Below are 19,401 nucleotides of genomic sequence, written 5' to 3'. Positions count from 1 at the left end.
CCGAATTAAGAATTCAAGATGGCGGCGCCCACGAAAGTCGGCCATGTTGGAAAACAGCCCACCAGCCTCGACGGAGGACTGGGATCGGTCTCACGGATTTCCATGGTGACACAAATCACGCCAGGGTCACGCAAAAAATGTCATGCAACTTCAAAATCGATACTTACAGTGTCCTGTGGTCCTAAACGACAGAGGTCCATCCAACAAGCGGCCATGATGGAGACTGAGAGACTTGTGTCCGAGGCACTTATATACCTTTCTATTCGTTCCAAAGCATCCTGGGACGGTGACCTCATCGGGAACCAATCCTAGACTTGCCCCACTCCCTTCGCAGTCGAAGGGGTAAAAATAGGGATAAGGGGGTACTCCCCGTTCCAAAGCATCCTGGGCTGGTGACCTCATCGGGAACCAATCTTAGACTTGCCCCACTCCCTTCGCGGTCGAAGGGGTAAAAATTGGGGTGAGGGGGTACTCCCCGTTCCAAAGCATCGTGGGACGGTGACCTCATCGGGAACCAATCCTAGATTCGTCCCACTCCCTTCTCGGCCAAAGGGGTAAAATAGGGATAAGGGGGTACTCCCTCTTAGTCTGCTATTTAAAACCTTCACACGTTTTGAAAAGGACCAAAACAAAGTTTGTTGACTCACGAAATGGAAGTTAGAAGAAGTCGAAGACTACTAGGATTGACCCCGAAGTAGATGAGTTCAAGGACAAATGTTTCATCTGTCAAGGCGACCTTGTCATTGACTCCTTGACTCGATGTAGTGCGAAAACGTATTGCTGTGGAAAATTTTTGCACAAGAGATGTTTGCAACAGGAGTTACAATACTCAGATAAGTGCGGACATTGCAAAACCTCAAATCCTCGGGGGAATGAAGATGAGGCACAACTTTCACCTTGGGAGGAGGTGGTACGAGAGAGGATTACCAACGCAACGAATGCCATCAATAGGTATCGGCGAGGGGGACGGCCTTATCATATTCACAATCGTAATATTGTTTCGTGGAGGACCTTGCCGTACCACGCGAATCTTTCCATCTGGTTTGAATTTTATCAGGAGCCATAATCAGGGACGGAGACCGTAAGCGCGCGCCATTTCTAGTATTGGGGTTGTCCCCATGATATGGGACAATAATTCTATTTTTAGAACAAATTGCGCCATCGCCTGCGGCACACGCGCGTAAATGCTGCGAGGATTTTTGCGGATGTCGCGCGGGGGAAATAACGTCCGAAATTCCCGAAATTTTTCATGTTTTTGGCCCACAACTCAACGCGTTTACGTCTGTTGGAATTTTGCTTAAGTATTTTCGTCGTAAGCTGCTCCAGTTTGAGTGAAGTAAGACAGTGTCGAATTTAGGTATGTTCCGCTTTAAGCTTAGATATATATCGCCGACCAAGTTGTGTTCCGACGGATGCTTCTTTTACATGAGCTGTACATTACTCCACTTTAAATTTCACATATGTTGAAGATTAACAGCTTTTCCATTACACAGCAAAAAACTAGCTGGATATATTTAGATATAGCAGAGCTTCAAGACTTCATAGTTTCCCAGCTCCTCTTGCCACACGCTTGCGAGGAATTTGCCAGTCTATCGCGACCGAAAAGTAAAACAAAATAATTGCTAGTTTGAGTTTCGCCTGAATTGTAAGCAACGCTTGATGTTTCACCAAGGCCCAATAACTTTACGTCCGTAGATACTGCTCAGTTTTATTCGTGTAAAAATCCAGTAAATTCTCTGTTGTCGATGAATGAGAGCGCCCGCCGATGCGTGGTTTGTACAGTCAGTAAATATGACAAATTGTACTTCCGCTGCACTTTCGTGTTAAAACATACATCGAACTCAAACAATAACTCTATAGTTTTTAAATATGTTTAAGATTGATAAATGTTTGAGAACATATTAAAAGCTAAGCTGAAAATATGCGAATAAAGCAGAAATAATCAGCAAAGTTACGATGACGCTTTCTTTAATCAACTTCGAATAACGATTTCGATTTTGTTGATCAACTTGAAAATATCAAAACTTCTTGCCTATTTTCATTTCCGCAGTGTAAAACTTCACTATGCTTATGTTGAAGAAGCACACATGATGTTAGTAGCCTTTTTTGCGTTCGTGAAATTTGTTTCAGCATCTCAGCACAAAAGAGAACGAAAGAAATCTTTGTCAAGATTTGTTGAAAACACCGACTCGGACTTGAAAGTGCACGAGCTGCACTATGCAAATGAACTAATTGTACGCGTCAGACTTTCCTTTCAAAAACTTTTGCAAACCGTTTGCAAACAAGTAGAAACAATAAGAAACCATCAAAACATGTTTTGGTTATGATTAACCATTGTCCGAGAAACTCACAAATCAACTCGATACCAGAGTAGAGAGTTTTCTTGCTATATTCTTAAGTCAGAACAAACGCAAAAACATACGCGTAAGCTTACAACTAGCGCGAGCAGATCTTATTATCCATTCCCAGCGCGAGATTGAAGTCTTGTTTTCGACCCTGAAAACCCACCTTTTCCGTTGGCTCAGAGCATAAAACTACATATAAGCGCCCTGGTTCTTAGTCCCTGCCTTATTCCCTGCCATCGCTGTGAAAAATACGCAAGAGAATCTCTCAACTCTCACCATTTGATCATGCAACGTGACAACATCCACGCGAGAATCCCCGACATGTGCGTGAATCCGCGCGGATATATGACGTCAGGATGGCGCAATTTGTTCTAAAAATAGAAAAATTGTCCCATATCATAGGTGCGCGCGGATCCCAAGACTTACGGTCTCCATCCCCGATTATGGCTCCTGATTTTATACAAGACTCACCATCTTCGTGCAGCAAAGGGGAAACGCTACCCTGTACATCCATGCCTATGTCAACTTGCCGTGGATGACCATTACTCGGTCAATAAGACAGACGGTGTATGAAATGTTCAGTAGAAACATCCCAACGGAAGTAATGCTCTGCGTACGCGAAGTAAAGTTTAGGTTATTGTTCCTGTCGTGGCTGCACTACGACGCTGAGGATGAAGTGATTATCAACGGATTAACTCTTCGGTCATCTTTTTCACCCCCCATTTACCCTGAAGACACAGCTTGGGTGTAACGTGTAACTTTTATTGTAACTCAAAAAACTCGTAAAACAAAACAAAAACAAAAACAAAGAGTCTGAGTCTTAATAACGTTTATTGAATAATGATAATAAAAATAAGAACATGAGCTCCGAAAGAGAATTGGTTACAATTTTTAACTCCTTAACTCTTGACCGTCGGTATTCCACAAAGTGTTGGGAACTAAACTCGTTTCCAGTTTCACAGACTCCTAGTCCCTGGCCCCAAAACGCACGATATTCTGCCCTAGTTTTCTTTGCTTTTGGTCATGAAGTCTTTACCTGATCCGTTCCTTATTCTTGGCATAGTAACTTCTCCAATACTCGTTGATCCGTTCCCTGTTGTTTTTACAGTATTGTCTTCGATAATTTCTGATATGCTCCTTGTTCTGTTGACAATAGGCTCTCTGGCTGCTGGCGAGTCGTTCCTTGTTGTTTTCATACCATCTTTTACGACGGGTTTTGAGAATCCCGACGTTCTCTGCACGATATCTCTTTTGTTGGGCCAGGATTCGCTGTTTGTTCTTGGCATAATATTTTTTGTGGTAGGCCTTTTTACAGACAACCCTCTGGTCATTCCCTGACAGTTGATTGGAGCAATTCATCTTGCATGTGTGGCGTCTTACAAATAATGACTAAAACCCTGGAATCACACACTCTTATAAGAGTCACATGGCTAATTCAGGTCTTAACCTATTCTTCTACTTCCTCTTCGTCATCATCGTCGGGGAGTAACTTCTTCCGCATTAGTCTGTTTAGCAGGAATTTTCGTTTTGCCACTGCCGACTCGGCCGCTTCGTCAAAATCCATGTCGTCTTCCTCAATAAAGCGTCGAAGAGTCTTCATGACTTTACGGTGTATTGCGTCGTGTTTGATACGGTGAGTCCATTTTAGACGCTCTAAGTAAGTCCTTCGTAGCCTTCTTCTACTTACAGGTAATAGGACGTTGAAAGCAGCATTTTCGGCATAGTTTTGGGATTTTCCCTTATCCAGGAACTGCTGGACTTCCTTCAGGTAGGTTTCTTTGACGTCTTCCCCGACGTTTTGACGTAGCGGACTCCACGGATCTGGTTCATCGTCGTCCGCTTCTTCTTCCTCTTCGGAGCTGCTACTATCTTCATCTTCTTCCTGTTCCTCTTCAGGCTCCTCTTCATCCACCTCTTCGTCCTCTTCAACGTTCTCATCATTGTTATCTTCCACAGGGCCAAAAATATCTGTTGAACGATCATCCATGATTCTCGTCGACCTTCACCCAAGACCACGTACTTCAAATGAACCGAGTCGATTAAACTGATGTTTTATATACCATTTTGGGCAATGATCAGACATCCTCTCTCTTTCTTCGATGCCAGCGTGGGTATCCTTCGTGCGTCATGAGGTGACTAAACACGCGTTTCCTGTCATCACTGGCGGGATGTAAATCCAGGACCGTGTACCCAAACGGTCGTTCGGTCACTTTTTGATACGCGTCCATCATGTCTTGCCAGCAAGTGGGAAAAGCTTGAAGCAGTAAATTCTTCATCCCTAATTGATCTCTCGGATTTTTGAAGGCTACGATGTAGTGGGCGTTCCTGGAAATACTCTTGGCGTATTTCCCTGGTGGAAACATGTCTTGGCACAAGTACAACACGGTGATATTTTGATGATGAGAGTGTTTGGTGAATAAGTCTAGCAACGCTTTGTCCTCACCTCCCTCTGCCATCAGATCGTCCAGTACGAGTAATCCACCCTTCGGAAACCATGACTTGAGATGGTCTGACTCTGGAATCCCTTCGTGAAATTGCACACCAGCGTCTTCCATGTCTCTAAATCCGTCTTGCCACGCCCCGTAGCAATAATGAATCGTAGTGGGAGGGTTTACAAACAATTCTTCCAAGTGATCCAAGAGTAACGATTCGGTAAAACAAGTCTCGCCACAACCAGAAGGGCCCACGATCAAAATACTGGAGGGTGTCTTGAACTGAAACGCTTCTCCCATTTCTATTCTACCCGGGGATCCCATGGTGCTTTTCGGTAGGAAATGTGATATTTGGGACATCTCGTGTCTTTTCTGATCCACTGCTTTGACAACTATGTTTTTCGTGACGAATTCTACTGTCTGCACGGGAGAATAGTCTATGACAATATCGACAATAAAGGGACATGACTCCTTGCTAGTTTGACTCAAAATGAATTGAGGCAGTTAATGCCTTAGTTTTATACATGATTAATGATCGAGTTGACGAGTGTGGTGGAGGCGGTGGTGGTGGTGGTGGTGATGGTGAATGTGGTGGTGGTGCAGGTAATGGATGTGGTGGTTGTGGTGAATGTGGTGAATGTGGTGGTGGTGGATGCGGTGGTGGTGGTGTAGGTAATGGATGTGACTGTGGTGGTAAATGTGGTGGATGTAGCGGTGGTGGTGGTGGCGGTGGTAAATGTGGTGGTGGTGTAGGTGGTGGTGGTGGTGGATGCGGTGGTGTTGGCGGTGGTAAATGTGGTGGTGGTGGTGGTGGTGGTGGCGGTGGTAAATGTGGTGGTGGTGGTAAGTGTGGTGGTGGTGTAGGTGGTGGTGGTGGTGGATGCAGTGGTGGTGGTGAATGTGGTGGATGTGGTGGTGGTGGTGGTGAATGTGGTGGATGTGGTGGTGGTGGTGGTAAATGTGGTGGATGTGGCAGTGGTGGTGGTGGCGGTGGAGGTCGATGTGGTGGGAAATTTGGTGGTGGTGGTAAATGTGGTGGTGGTGGTGGTGGTGTAGGTGGTGGTGGTGTAGGTGGTGGATGTGGCTGTGGGGATGAATGTGGTGGATGCGGCGGTGGTGGTACATGTGGTGGTGATATAGGAGGTGGTGGTGGTGAATATGGTGGTAGTGATGGTGCATGTGGTGGTGGCGGTAAATGTGGCGGTGGTAGTGAATGTGGTGGTGGTGGCGGCGGTGGTGGCGGTGGTGGTGAATGTGGTGGTGGTGGATGTGGTGCTGGATGTGGTGGTGGTGGTAAATGTGGTGGTGGTGGTGGTGGTGGTGGCGGTGGTGGTGTAGGTGGTGGTGGTGGTGGTAAATGTGGGGGTAGTGGATGAGGTGGTGGTGGTGTCGTAAAAGATGGTATGAAAACAACAAGGAACGACTCGCCAGCAGCCAGAGAGCCTATTGTCAACAGAACAAGGAGCATATCAGAAATTATCGAAGACAATACTGTAAAAACAACAGGGAACGGATCAACGAGTATTGGAGAAGTTACTATGCCAAGAATAAGGAACGGATCAGGCAAAGACTTCATGACCAAAAGCAAAGAAAACTAGGGCAGAATATCGTGCGTTTTGGGGCCAGGGACTAGGAGTCTGTGAAACTGGAAACGAGTTTAGTTCCCAACACTTTGTGGAATACCGACGGTCAAGAGTTAAGGAGTTAAAAATTGTAACCAATTCTCTTTCGGAGCTCATGTTCTTATTTTTATTATCATTATTCAATAAACGTTATAAAGACTCAGACTCTTTGTTTTTGTTTTTGTTTTGTTTTACGAGTTTTTTGAGTTACAATAAAAGTTATACGTTACACCCAAGCTGTGTCTTCAGGGTAAATGGGGGGTGAAAAAGATGACCGAAGAGTTAATCCGTTGATAATCACTTCATCCTCAGCGTCGTAGTGCAGCCACGACAGGAACAATAACCTAAACTTTACTTCGTGTACGCAGAGCATTACTTCCGTTGGGATGTTTCTACTGAACATTTCATACACCGTCTGTCTTATTGACCGAGTAATGGTCATCCACGGCAAGTTGACATAGGCATGGATGTACAGGGTAGCGTTTCCCCTTTGCTGCACGAAGATGGTGAGTCTTGTATAAAATTCAAACCAGATGGAAAGACTCGCGTGGTACGGCAAGGTCCTCCACGAAACAATATTACGATTGTGAATATGATAAGGCCGTCCCCCTCGCCGATACCTATTGATGGCATTCGTTGCGTTGGTAATCCTCTCTCGTACCACCTCCTCCCAAGGTGAAAGTTGTGCCTCATCTTCATTCCCCCGAGGATTTGAGGTTTTGCAATGTCCGCACTTATCTGAGTATTGTAACTCCTGTTGCAAACATCTCTTGTGCAAAAATTTTCCACAGCAATACGTTTTCGCACTACATCGAGTCAAGGAGTCAATGACAAGGTCGCCTTGACAGATGAAACATTTGTCCTTGAACTCATCTACTTCGGGGTCAATCCTAGTAGTCTTCGACTTCTTCTAACTTCCATTTCGTGAGTCAACAAACTTTGTTTTGGTCCTTTTCAAAACGTGTGAAGGTTTTAAATAGCAGACTAAGAGGGAGTACCCCCTTATCCCTATTTTACCCCTTTGGCCGAGAAGGGAGTGGGACGAATCTAGGATTGGTTCCCGATGAGGTCACCGTCCCACGATGCTTTGGAACGGGGAGTACCCCCTCACCCCAATTTTTACCCCTTCGACCGCGAAGGGAGTGGGGCAAGTCTAAGATTGGTTCCCGATGAGGTCACCAGCCCAGGATGCTTTGGAACGGGGAGTACCCCCTTATCCCTATTTTTACCCCTTCGACTGCGAAGGGAGTGGGGCAAGTCTAGGATTGGTTCCCGATGAGGTCACCGTCCCAGGATGCTTTGGAACGAATAGAAAGGTATATAAGTGCCTCGGACACAAGTCTCTCAGTCTCCATCATGGCCGCTTGTTGGATGGACCTCTGTCGTTTAGGACCACAGGACACTGTAAGTATCGATTTTGAAGTTGCATGACATTTTTTGCGTGACCCTGGCGTGATTTGTGTCACCATGGAAATCCGTGAGACCGATCCCAGTCCTCCGTCGAGGCTGGTGGGCTGTTTTCCAACATGGCCGACTTTCGTGGGCGCCGCCATCTTGAATTCTTAATTCGGCTCCTGATTGGCTGAAATTTGTGGCGACCATCTTGGATTTGGAAAACAATAGCATCCATTGTTCTTAATTCGGCTCCTGATTGGCTGAAATTTGTGGCGGCCATCTTGGATGTGGAAAACAATAGCGTCCATTGTTCTCCAAACAATAGCCTATTGCCTTTCTCGGCTCCTGATTGGTTACCGCTCATATGAGCGTCCTATACTACTTATACAACAGCTTACCAAGTGATCTAAAAAGTATCCAGTGTAAATCAACTTTTAAGCGAAAATTAAAAAATCATATTCTTACGAATAGTTTACAGAAGTATAATCAATACCAATATAACGTATGCATGAATCTGTAAATCAATGTACAGGATCTGTAAATCATAGACCGCCAGACTTGTCTTATCAGGCAGTAAAGGGGGTCTCGTAGATAAGCCTAAAAAGGCTTCTGAGACTTCCTGCCCAGGATTGTATTAATTTCATTGCAATATGAAGTGTTGTAATAATGATGATCTTGTGCAAATAAAAAATAAATATAAGCCATCTTCTTTACTAACAATATTGGCATAGAACTTTACTTGATTGTAGCTCACGTTCAGAACTGTTTTACAAATAGAAACAAACAAACCTCTAACTTCATGGAAGGGTCTGTTTTGAACTTAAAGCTTCACAACTTGTCAGATTTTGTTAAATGTAGACTGTTCACAGCCTCTCTATTGACGCAAGCAAAAGAAAGAGCGAGCGAAGCGTGCGCAAAGCACGCGGGGGTGGGGGGTGGGGGTTCCCTACCCAGTCAAGTCTTTTGTTTTGCGCTGACGTCCAATTCTCTCCCGATCCCATCTGCGCGTTTAACGATGGAATAATACGAGCAAATGGAGGACTGTGAACAGTCCATGTCAACTGTGACAGCTGTGGTATTCTTGCTATTGTGTAGCAGTTATTTAGTGTGATTTACTTATAATCAACATTGAGAATTAATTCAATCTGCGCGTTTAACGATGGAATAATACGAGAAAATAGAGGGCTGTGAACAGTGCATGTCAATTGTGACAGCTGTGGTATTCGTGCTATTGTGTAGCAGTTATTTAGTATGATTTACTTGTAATCAACATTGAGAATTAAATATGAAAAAGGATTGACCATCCCGCCCAGTTATGCACACAACTAAACAGTTGTGAAATTAAGCCTGAAAAAATTCAGGCTTAAACCGAATTGGAATGCATGACCTTGGCGATACCGGAGCAGTGCTCTACCACCTGAACTATCAAGCCAACTGGGAGCTGGTCATATTGTGAGTTCGCAATATACCCTTAGATGGTGAAGAATACAAGTGAATAGAAGTGAATATATGAAAGATCACTAACAAAATGACCAACTCCCAGTTGACTTGATAGCTCAGTTGGTAGAGCACTGCAGCGGTATCGCAGAGGTCATGGGTTCGCTTAAGTTGTGTGCATAACTGCGATGATCAATCATGTCTTTATATCTTTCTCCGCAATATATGAACTTTCATATATTTAGATTGTGTTGAGAACTAAGCTGGCAAGAGCGGGTGCAGAAGAGGGGAGGGGAGGGGGCTCGTTAAAGCTGAAATGTCTGCACTAATTGCACTAATTTCAAGGAATAGGTAATAAATTTATTTACACATATGAACTTGTACTTCATGTCTAATTCTTCCAGACAACGCTCTCCCTTAACGAGGCTGGCGACAGTTTCCAGCACTTTTCCAACAGCTATACTGATACAAATCAATATTACAAAGACCAGACGTTGATGAACTTTTATGGCAATCTTATGGCATGATCAGTTACCATAGCAACATTACCCCCTGTTGAAAAGACCCTTCATTCTATCTTTAAGTGCTTCTTACAGAGCAGTTATCTGTATTGTACCTAGAAGTATTACTAGAATAATGACAAATACCATATGAAGATACTGCGCCATAATTCTTTTTTTTAATGTTCTCACACTGGGGTTTCATCTTTCACGAGAATTTCATCCACATCTTTTGGTTTTCTAAAATAGTTAGCTTTAACGGTTTTTCTCTGAATTTATAGTAAAATTCCCTCCATCAAGCAATATGAGATCCCAAAAATTAGTTTTTGCGGCAAAGCTACCTCAAAGGCTAATAACTAAGGAACTGACCAACAAAAACTTTTTTTGTTGATGACAACAGAAAAAAAAAATAGAAATGTTATTCTGACCAACTTGAAAAGGATCAATACATTAAGTGTTTCTCCTTGGTCAATGCGTTGGTGTCCGAAATGTTTAGTTTAATTTACTTTAATTTCACGCTAGGGTGAAAGGAGTCACGATTATTACTCTGGGCTTGGTGGTGTAACGGAATGAGTGAAAGGTCTCTGCTGAACAACACCGCTGTCACACTCAGCACGTTGGAAGAGAAACTATAAAAATATAAATAAAAGACACAAAGTACATAAGAACATTTATAAGTTTCCTAGATCAAGTACCAAGATTACAGTCGAGGCTTTCTGACTAGCCTCTTCACCTTGCGGTCTTTCGCCGCAATTTTCTACAAAGTTGCTTATTTCTGATATCTCTGAGGGTGATTCTCTAAGTGTTGAAGCATTTCCTGCTTCTGAGGACCCAGCTGCGTACCACTTTGTTTTTACTTCCCAGCTGAAGAAAACTAAAGGAGGGGTGGATAAATTCCAAATCACGCATTTTGCCTGAAAACCTAAGAAAGTTATTAGCACATACAGTGACCTAAAGAACATCTAGCAATAGAGTATCCGGCTCTAAAAATCATGATCAGCTTCTACTTTCTTCTCAAAATATCCACACAGATGCAAACTTGGAGGTAACGAGAACAAAAAGCTTGATCGCGCAAGGACAATTATATCTCTATATATTAAGTCAAGCCATCTCAGCTTATAGAATAGGAAATGTATAAAAGCATAAGGAGGACTCTCACAAACGTTCTCGATGCTTTTCCGGTCAAAAGTTCTGTAAGCTGCTCCCACCTTTATTTCAGTCCTTTCAATCATACCTAGAGTTGTGCACTGGAAACCCGAGCCCGCAATTTCCATGTTGTATGCTATGCACGAGTGTCTGCGCACGCATGCGTCTATGCATTGCAGCTCTGAAAACACTTCCTGTCTGGAATTCACATGGCCAATCAGGATCGCGTTAAAAGTGATGTCGAAGATCTGGGGAGGAGAGCATGGAACATCCAGGCGAGCAGTAAAAGTAGATTCAATATCTGTGTTAAGAAAATGACACATAAGCCGGATATTTCGTTAGTTTTTACCTCCAACGAAATAGGAAGTTACAATCACCAGTTGACAAGACTCTGGAGCCCGGGGAATGGGGGGGCGGGGGGGGAGGAACTCCCGTATAAAAATTACAGAGTTCTCGTTGGAAATTTTGAAAAGAACAGCTAAGAGGTAACAAGATCCTGCTTTGTGGGTGTGGCTTGAAATTTCTTTCACCCCTAAGAGGTACCAATCCTAAAATAACACATTATCTCCTGTCATATTCTTTTCGGCTCAACACCCTAAAAGATACCGCTAAAGCTCCCACTGTGGACCTTTTGAGGCTGAACACCCTAAGAGTTATCAAAACCGCTTTTTAACACCTAGAAGATACGACGAGCACACCCGTCCTTTTATATGTGAGTCCCCCCCCCCCCCCCCCACCGGGTTCTGGAGTGTAAGAAAGTTTGCCAAATATCGAACGTTCTTAGTTCTCAGCCTGCCCAAAGCGTCCTTACTACCAGTAAGACGACTGCAACGATCCAAGACCTTTCTTATTGTTACTTATTTTCGTGGGAAATTAATTTTGCGAAAATGGCATCGGGATATTTGGTGAGACTGAAATGTCGCGATTTGGCCAAAAAAGTACGTTAAAAGGAACTAAATTTCGCGAAAATTGTCAAAATACTGAAGTTACAAGAAGCCAGATAGGATTTGATTTTTTGACGACTGCACCAAGGATATCTTACAAGAACTGCTGTAAGAAGATGATATTGATTCAGGCGAAGACTTTTTGGAACGCCGAACTTTAAATAGAGAACATGAACAAGATAATTATGTGTAAAGTGACGATGACATTGATTAAAGAATTACATAGCAGGGTCTAAAATCTCGCGAAAATCTTTTCTGCGGGACTTAAATTTCGCGATTATTTGAAAATCGCGTAAATACAGTAACAATAAGGTAGAAAAAGGTTCAGTTCGTTCTCAATTCGTTCCCAGACCTCCCGTTTCGTCCAAAAATAGGGAATAAATTGTGGGAGAAATATTAATGAATGGAAGTTAAAAAACACCCACCTGCTTCTGACCTACATGAAAAATACAGCGTTGAAAGAATCAAGACGTGAGCCAGCAGCATTCTCAATAGAAAGCAAACCACTAAACGAAAAGTCAAAAGCAGCTTTGAAAAGTAACATCAACCAGTCCCAAATTAAAATGAAATGAAGCTATGAATTCATTCGCTCAGCTCTGAGCATGATATTCAAATTCACTGATCTAAAAACAGAATTACCGAAACTAACCCAGAGAACTGATTTCAGATGGTACTCACAATTTTGAGGGTCCACTCAAGCATGACCAACGTTGTCAATCAGTTAGGTTTAAATGAGGCTAAATCCCGATTCGTGAAGAAAAAAATATTTTAAGAAGCAAATGTTACTGTCTCGTAAAATACCAGTCAATACTATTTCTTCTTGAGCCTGGCAATTGTTTGCTAAGAGTCCTTATTGCTATTACATTAGACCGGAATGAAATAAGAAATTGCTTTCAGCTTATTAGGGAGTTGTTTGGAGAGCTGATTTGATACATACACAAAACTGATAAAGCCAGAAACGTCTATCATTTGGGAAGATAATGTAAAGGTGTTAAATGGCTTTGAAAGTACGTGGGATTTAACAATATTCATGCTAATTTCTGCAGATTAACATGCTAACTTGATCCGAATTTTAGGAGAATAAAGTAAAAGAAATGCTTTATCACTCGTAATTAATTTCGATGTTATCTATTTTCGTTTTGTTTCACGGTGTAGCTTTACTCATGAAAACCTCGGAACCAAGTTCAGAACTGATGCTTACCGAAATTGGATACCCAATGTTAAAGTTCAAATTTATTTTTTGAAGTAGCCACTTTATTCAAACCATTTTTTATCAACCAGGTTTCTTCCACTTATGCGCGCTGATTTTCCCCTCGAGTGCTAAGAGAGCATAATAAACAATTATTGGATGAGATTCTTTTTTTACCGGGACCTTGATTAATCTGGATATCACAAAAACCGAATCTAATAATTGTTTTATTATACATTGAACAACAAAAAAATGGTCACGACAGTCATGTTTTCGCTTCTTCACTGACGGCAAGCAACACAAAGCGCGCGAACTCGACATGATTATCTTTAGAAATCATGCACCGCGGTCATTCATAACATGATTACCCGTGACCTTGAGTGTCCTTGACGTGATTATTGCATAATCAGCCACTAGATGACGTCACCGGCGCTGATTTCGAAAATTCACTGTGCGCTTTCGTCAGATCAGAAAAGAGATAGTGAGTTCAATGTATACTAACATGTCTAATGGTGTTCAAGCATTAAATTGTTCAGCGAGTAACTCCAATCAAATCCAAGACAGTTTTCACCTTGGGTCATCGTAAAAAATCTTCCACGAAAATTGATAGCAATATTTAAATAAAGAAATACGTGGGTGCTCCCATTACTCAATGCGTTGGCGTTCAAAATTGCTTAATTTAAAATTCATTTGTTAGAGAGGATATTATATTATTATTTTCTTTACCGTGGATTATCGCTGACACACTGCAAATCGTGTGTAGTACCCCGCGTAGCAGGCTTAATTGAGAGAGGGAGTGGGACGGGGAGAGAGTTGACCATACTTGTTAGAGCACGATGTATCAGGTGGGACGCTGTCCTCTTATAGTAATTCTTCGATGAACATGTAAATGTATTGGAGAGTCAGCAGGTTTACAACAATAATAACAACGAAAACAATTCAAAAGCAATAACAAATTTATTTTCTTTCGTAAAAGAATTCCACCAATAATTTTAATTACATCTTAAAAGATATAAATCTTTATTTTAAAGTTGGTTGCTAGTCACCTGAAATCACTATATAGTGCTAATCTAGTCGGGTGCTCATTACATTCAACAAGAAAAGTAACGACAGCCGTCGTGTGTCCCAGTGCCCAGTAACTCGGAAATCTTTCCAAAGTAAACTGAACCACACCTAAAATACATTATAATGATTGTTTCGTCGTATTAATATTACATTTCTTTTTCTTTTTTCTTATGAGAACAAATTTCCTTGAGGGTCAGTCACATTCTATTTTAATTAAGTTGTTCACAGCCCTCTATTTTCTGGTATTTTTATTCGATCTTGAACGCGCGGATGAAATCGCGAGAGAACTGGACGCCTAGGGTTAACGGGAGACCTGACAGCTCACCTCCCCGCCCCCACCCCCAAGTGCTTCGTGCTTGCTTTTTCTTTCGCCTGCGTTGAAAAATAGAGAGGCTGCAAACAGTCTATGTTTTAACACACTATGAACACGTTGCGTGGTGCAGTAAATAACTCGGGAGTATTGAGCAGAGCAACGTGCCCCTCTGCAGTCACTATCATTCGTCTTAGGGATTCACCAATACCTTCTACATAGATTTTAGTGCTGCGTACAAGCTCGCCATCTTTGGTGTATATGTGCAGGTAAACGTAAAGAAGTCCTACATCAGCGAGGACGAGATGTTCACTTGAATGGTGAAATGCAATTGTACGTTTATAAGGAAGAGCGGAACCAAGCGTGTGTTTGAATTTAGAAAGATGGTCACCGTGTTCACTGAACATGTGGACGTAGGAGAGTCCGTCCAACACAATAACACGGTCATCACTAGCAAGAGCCAGATCGTTTACAGAACACCTTAAAAGTCCTTCTCCAAAACTGCGCACAAATTGTCCATCATTCTCGTACACATCAACAACATAACCTTCCTTAAGATATCTGTTGCCCTTTATAACAACTTTGCGCTTACTATCGACTATCATAGCAGGAGAGTTATTGACGTGAACTTCCACCTTCACAGGAAACTGGTGGTGCATTTCCCCAAAACAACATGGATGGATTAAACATGGATACCACAAACTCAGATCCTGAATAATGAAGCTTAAACAACTTGACCAGTACATAGAAGTTGTCGTTCATGTCGACGGCGACATCAACCACTAGAAAACTTTCTTGGTCTACATTATGATCAGGGAGACTGACATGATGCATAAACTGTCCTCTTCTGTCGAAGACCTTTACTTTAAGAATTACCCCGTCAGCTATAATGAACTCTCCCTTGGAATTCATCGCCATACCGGGCGGGTTTTTAAGCCTGTGCTCCTCCACTCCCTTCTGACCAAATGACCATGGTGCAATTTTAACAAACAGTGTTCCATGCCCTGCTTACGAAGAACTTCAACTACCCTTTCGTCGCGCAACGGATCAATGTTTCCTTCTTCAGTATCAACTGTAGGCCACATCCAGAAAAGTTCCTCTTTACCGACTGCTTGCGTGACATCGAGGATGACACGATTCACGTGACAGACACTAAAAATGATCTTCCCGCGTCCGTTCTTATTAACCCTTGCCATGATGCCTTTCCTGAGTTCGACGTTAAAACTATTCTGTACTGCTACCAAACAGTTTATTTCTTTGATACACACTCTACACGGCGCTATTGCGTCCGCAGGATTGTCTATTGTCTCTAGTATTGTCGCCATAACTCGATATTCCAGTGCCAGGATGCGGTCAGATGTTGTTAGAGCTTCATTTTTAAAAGCTCTTGTCGCTTCCCTGCGAGCATCTTTAAACCTCTCTTTTGCGTTGGCAAGCGCCCTCGTAGCTGATTCATCCAGACCAGTAAGTTCCAAGTTTCGCATTTCTTCGGCGAGAGCAAACGCTTCAGCACAGGCTGCTTGTACAGGTACCTCGCCTCCCTCATACATACATACATACATACATACATACATACATACATACATGATTTATTTGATAAAGCAGGTTACAGATCAATTGGCAAGACGTTAAGTCCTGATGTGGACCTGCACTATCTAAGATAATAAATTACAATAAGATCCTACATAATACATGATCCAAAATTTATTTACAATAGCTGAATAAATAATGATAGGTAAAATAGATGAATTAATAACAATGTACAGTAAAAATAAATAAATAAATTAATCAAAAATATTTGAAGTCCAGTGATTTGTTAGTAACGCAGCAGGACGCTTTAGTGAAACTGGACCTTGCTTTATCGAACACTTCATAGAGCAGCTCGATTCCTTCCTCAAAGAAGCTGATACTTGCTAACAAATCTTTCCTTGACAATCCATCCAACTTTGACTTGATATCGTCTATTTCACGGACAGTCATACTGCGAAATTTTTGTTCTGTTACGTCGCCTTCTTTCAGCCTCTCCGCTGCCTTATCTCTGCCTTTATTCACAAGCAAGCCAATAGTGGCTTTCAAAACGGCAGTTATAATCATTATCCTCGAGAAAATGGCTTCCAATTCTTTTATTATTCACTGTAGCGGCATTGAAAACAAAGAGGTCCTTGTCTGCGGGGCAAATTCCGACAGCGGTATGGCTCTGATCGATCTGAGTTAAAATGACGTCATGAACGACGACACCGCTCACGCGAAATTACGACAGCGACAAAGAGAAATGCCAAATCGACAACAACACTGTCGACAGCGACTTTCGACCACTTGCAGTGCATTTGGGCAGAAGAAATTGTATTTTACTATATCAAGACAAAAATAAAGTTTAACTCTCTGTGAGTCTTGACAGTCTTCTTTGTTGTCTGACCCTCTTCTTTCATCTTCTCTTCTCATCTTTCATTAGATGTTAAGCTTTCTGGTCACGCGCTCAACCCTAGGATGTCACTGCATTTCTGTCAGACTAGAAAAGCGCAAGGGTTCTTTTAAACATCTTTGCTTAAAAGCTTTAGATAAAAAGGAAAAATGAGACAGCTTAAAAAAACACAAACTTGAAAACTTTAGACTTATTATTTCAAGACGCGGCATCCATGATATGACTCAAGTATATAGTCAGCTTGGTTCAGCTCTAATAATAGAATAAATGTTTATCGGTTACTGACCCTTGTTTCATAACATATCTGAAATATTTTCCCAATCAAGATCATATTTACTACTTTCAAGGATTACATAAATGAAACAGCCACCGACTTTGTATTTAAGTTCTTCGTTTGAAATCTTATTCATGATAAGAAATTAACTCCCATTTTTCTGACTCTCGCCTTCGGGCACCCCGCTATTACGGACGCTCGCTATTACGGACAAAATCCAGATCCCTGGCGAAGTGTGACTAGAAATGACTCCCGCTATTACGGACTGCGGAGACTTTCGTGGTACCAGAATGACAATTTTATTGTTTTGACTCTCGATAAAGCGGACACTAAGTACATCACATCACATAATTATTTAAAATTAGTCTGCTGTTCAGCATTTGTCAAAATATACTTCAAAAGACTTCTGGAATGTTTATTTTCATATCAATTTTTTTTTGTCTGTACAATAGGCCCTTTGCAGCTGGGGTCACGTGACCACATTTTTCCTAAAAAATTTTTGTATTATGGGCTATAACTAAAAGAATGCCAGAAATGGAAAGAGCGCATCGAAAATACCAAAATGGCCAAGTTTGAGGCCCCAAGAAAAAACGAGTAAGTTTATACCATAGTTTGAATTTTCGGACAATTTAGAGGATTCGTATGGAAAATGTTGCTGGAGAGCAAGGTCTTGCTCTCCAGCAACATTTTTCCATACAAATCTTCTTATTCTTTCAAAAATTCAGACCATCATAAAATCTCATTCTCTGATGATGGGGGCCTCAAACTTGGCCATTTTGATATTTTCGACATGCTTTTTCCATTTCTGGCATTCGTTAAGTTATAGCCCATAATTTTATGAAAAGTAGGTCACGTGATGGCTTAGCTGCAAAGGGCCTATAGTCAACGTTATTTATTGCGTGTTAGAGCAGTTTTCAATTGCCTGTCGAAAGTAATCAGGCAATTACTTTGGTTTTGGTTTTGGTTTGACCACGGTTTGAGATTAGACTGCAAAATTCAAAAGAGTCGTATTTTTTGCGAACGCGGGCGACGGTCAATATTCGAACGAAAGGTCTGGAGCGAGTGTAAAAATGGCGAGAGAGAATGGGGAGAGACGTTTTCTCGCCTCACACGCCTTACGGGCGTGTGAGGCTCGCGCGCTTCACACGCGAGGATCGCGCTTACGGCGCTTCGCGCCTTCCAAAAACGTCCGATGACGACTGTTTTGCAGTCTAGTTTGAGATTGGCTGAGAAGTTTAAAAAACAGAAAAACAGCTTGTTTACTTTGATCATCACAATGTTCATTCTCTTTGCTCGCGCCATCATTACGTCAACAGTTCGTGCTAGTGCTGTGTTTCCATCGAGTTATAGAAACATGATTTCAACCAATCAGCACATGTATTTTTAGGACTGTTTTCTAAAATCACTTAAAAATCTTAGCCTCCCTGTATGCTCAATTCCCTGGAGGGGGGGGGGGGGGGGGGAGGTCGTCTCCCATACATGGTCTAGGATGCAGGTCAGTAAGTTTAAATTAACCTCTAAAGGAGACTAATCTGGGTACAACTCAAGCTTTAGTTGATCCCTAAAAGATGACACTTTAAAACAGACACACAAGTAAGACTACAATGATAGCAAACATGTTGCAATTGAATACTCTCTCCTAGTACTCAGATTTAAAAAGTACACGTACATGTACAAGTATGTATGATTTCAGCCTGAACACGCTAAATGAGATTAATATCTGTGATTTACACCCCTAAGCAAGAGGATGAGCAGCCCCAAACCTTCATTGTAGGAGTCCCCCTGGGCTAAATTGACCTCCTCAAGGATCATGTAAAAGAAAATTCTCTGCAATGCTCACTTAAAAAAACCCAACTCCAGGATATTGCCAGTTTTGTCTAAGCTACCTCTTCTCAATCAAAATAAAGCTGAGCAAAGAATACATGTACTGCATACCCACCAACTTAAAACTGGCTTAACTAAGACCACAAGAACCTTCAGGTACATTTTAGCTGGAACAAATGCACACAATTTTAGACATTTTCCTTCAAATCAAGTTAACTTTACAAATCAACCAGGATAAAGTATGTGTAGCAAAATTATCAAACATTGCAGAAGAGTAAGCATACATTATCTGGATTTCCTGCGAAAAAAGTATTCTTTTAAAATGTTGCTTCTTGGCAAATGATTTTAAGAAGTCTTGATATCCTAGTTACTTGAAATTAACTGTTCCAATCACAAACTTATCAGAAATATTCTGTTTCTCATTATCTTAAACTTGAAAACTTCTCTTGGAGTCTCATTGGCCTAGCACGCACTGACTAATGGAAAATAGAGACAA

General features: G+C 41.9%; 2 protein-coding genes and 1 pseudogene across 2 annotated transcripts; all 3 read right to left on the bottom strand.

Moving 5' to 3' along the window:
* Positions 1 to 3,792: 3,792 nt before the first annotated feature.
* LOC149096637 (uncharacterized) lies at positions 3,793 to 4,347 on the bottom strand. Its single transcript, XM_089281207.1, has one exon. It carries the CDS (start codon positions 4,330 to 4,332, stop codon positions 3,793 to 3,795), a length of 540 nt encoding a protein of 179 aa, XP_089137333.1. The 5' UTR covers positions 4,333 to 4,347.
* A 62-nt stretch (positions 4,348 to 4,409) lies between these two features.
* On the bottom strand, positions 4,410 to 5,092 carry LOC149096636 (uncharacterized). Its single transcript, XM_089281206.1, has one exon. It carries the CDS (start codon positions 5,075 to 5,077, stop codon positions 4,421 to 4,423), a length of 657 nt encoding a protein of 218 aa, XP_089137332.1. The 5' UTR covers positions 5,078 to 5,092; the 3' UTR covers positions 4,410 to 4,420.
* Positions 5,093 to 13,948: 8,856 nt separating this feature from the next.
* LOC149096635 (uncharacterized) lies at positions 13,949 to 16,939 on the bottom strand (annotated as a pseudogene).
* Positions 16,940 to 19,401: the final 2,462 nt, after the last annotated feature.

This window comes from Orbicella faveolata, unplaced genomic scaffold, assembly GCF_042242905.1.
Source record: "Orbicella faveolata isolate gen_17 unplaced genomic scaffold, um_ofav_v1 contig_48, whole genome shotgun sequence".
Taxonomy (NCBI): domain Eukaryota; kingdom Metazoa; phylum Cnidaria; class Anthozoa; order Scleractinia; family Merulinidae; genus Orbicella; species Orbicella faveolata.
The sequence above is the reverse complement of the archived record's forward strand: the minus strand, read 5'-3'. Positions and strand labels throughout refer to the sequence as shown.

What these genes read in the sequence shown, in the direction of transcription:
- LOC149096637 (XM_089281207.1), bottom strand. Translation starts at nt 4,332, where the DNA reads ATGGATGATCGTTCAACAGATATTTTTGGCCCTGTGGAAGATAACAAT.
- LOC149096636 (XM_089281206.1), bottom strand. Translation starts at nt 5,077, where the DNA reads ATGGGAGAAGCGTTTCAGTTCAAGACACCCTCCAGTATTTTGATCGTG.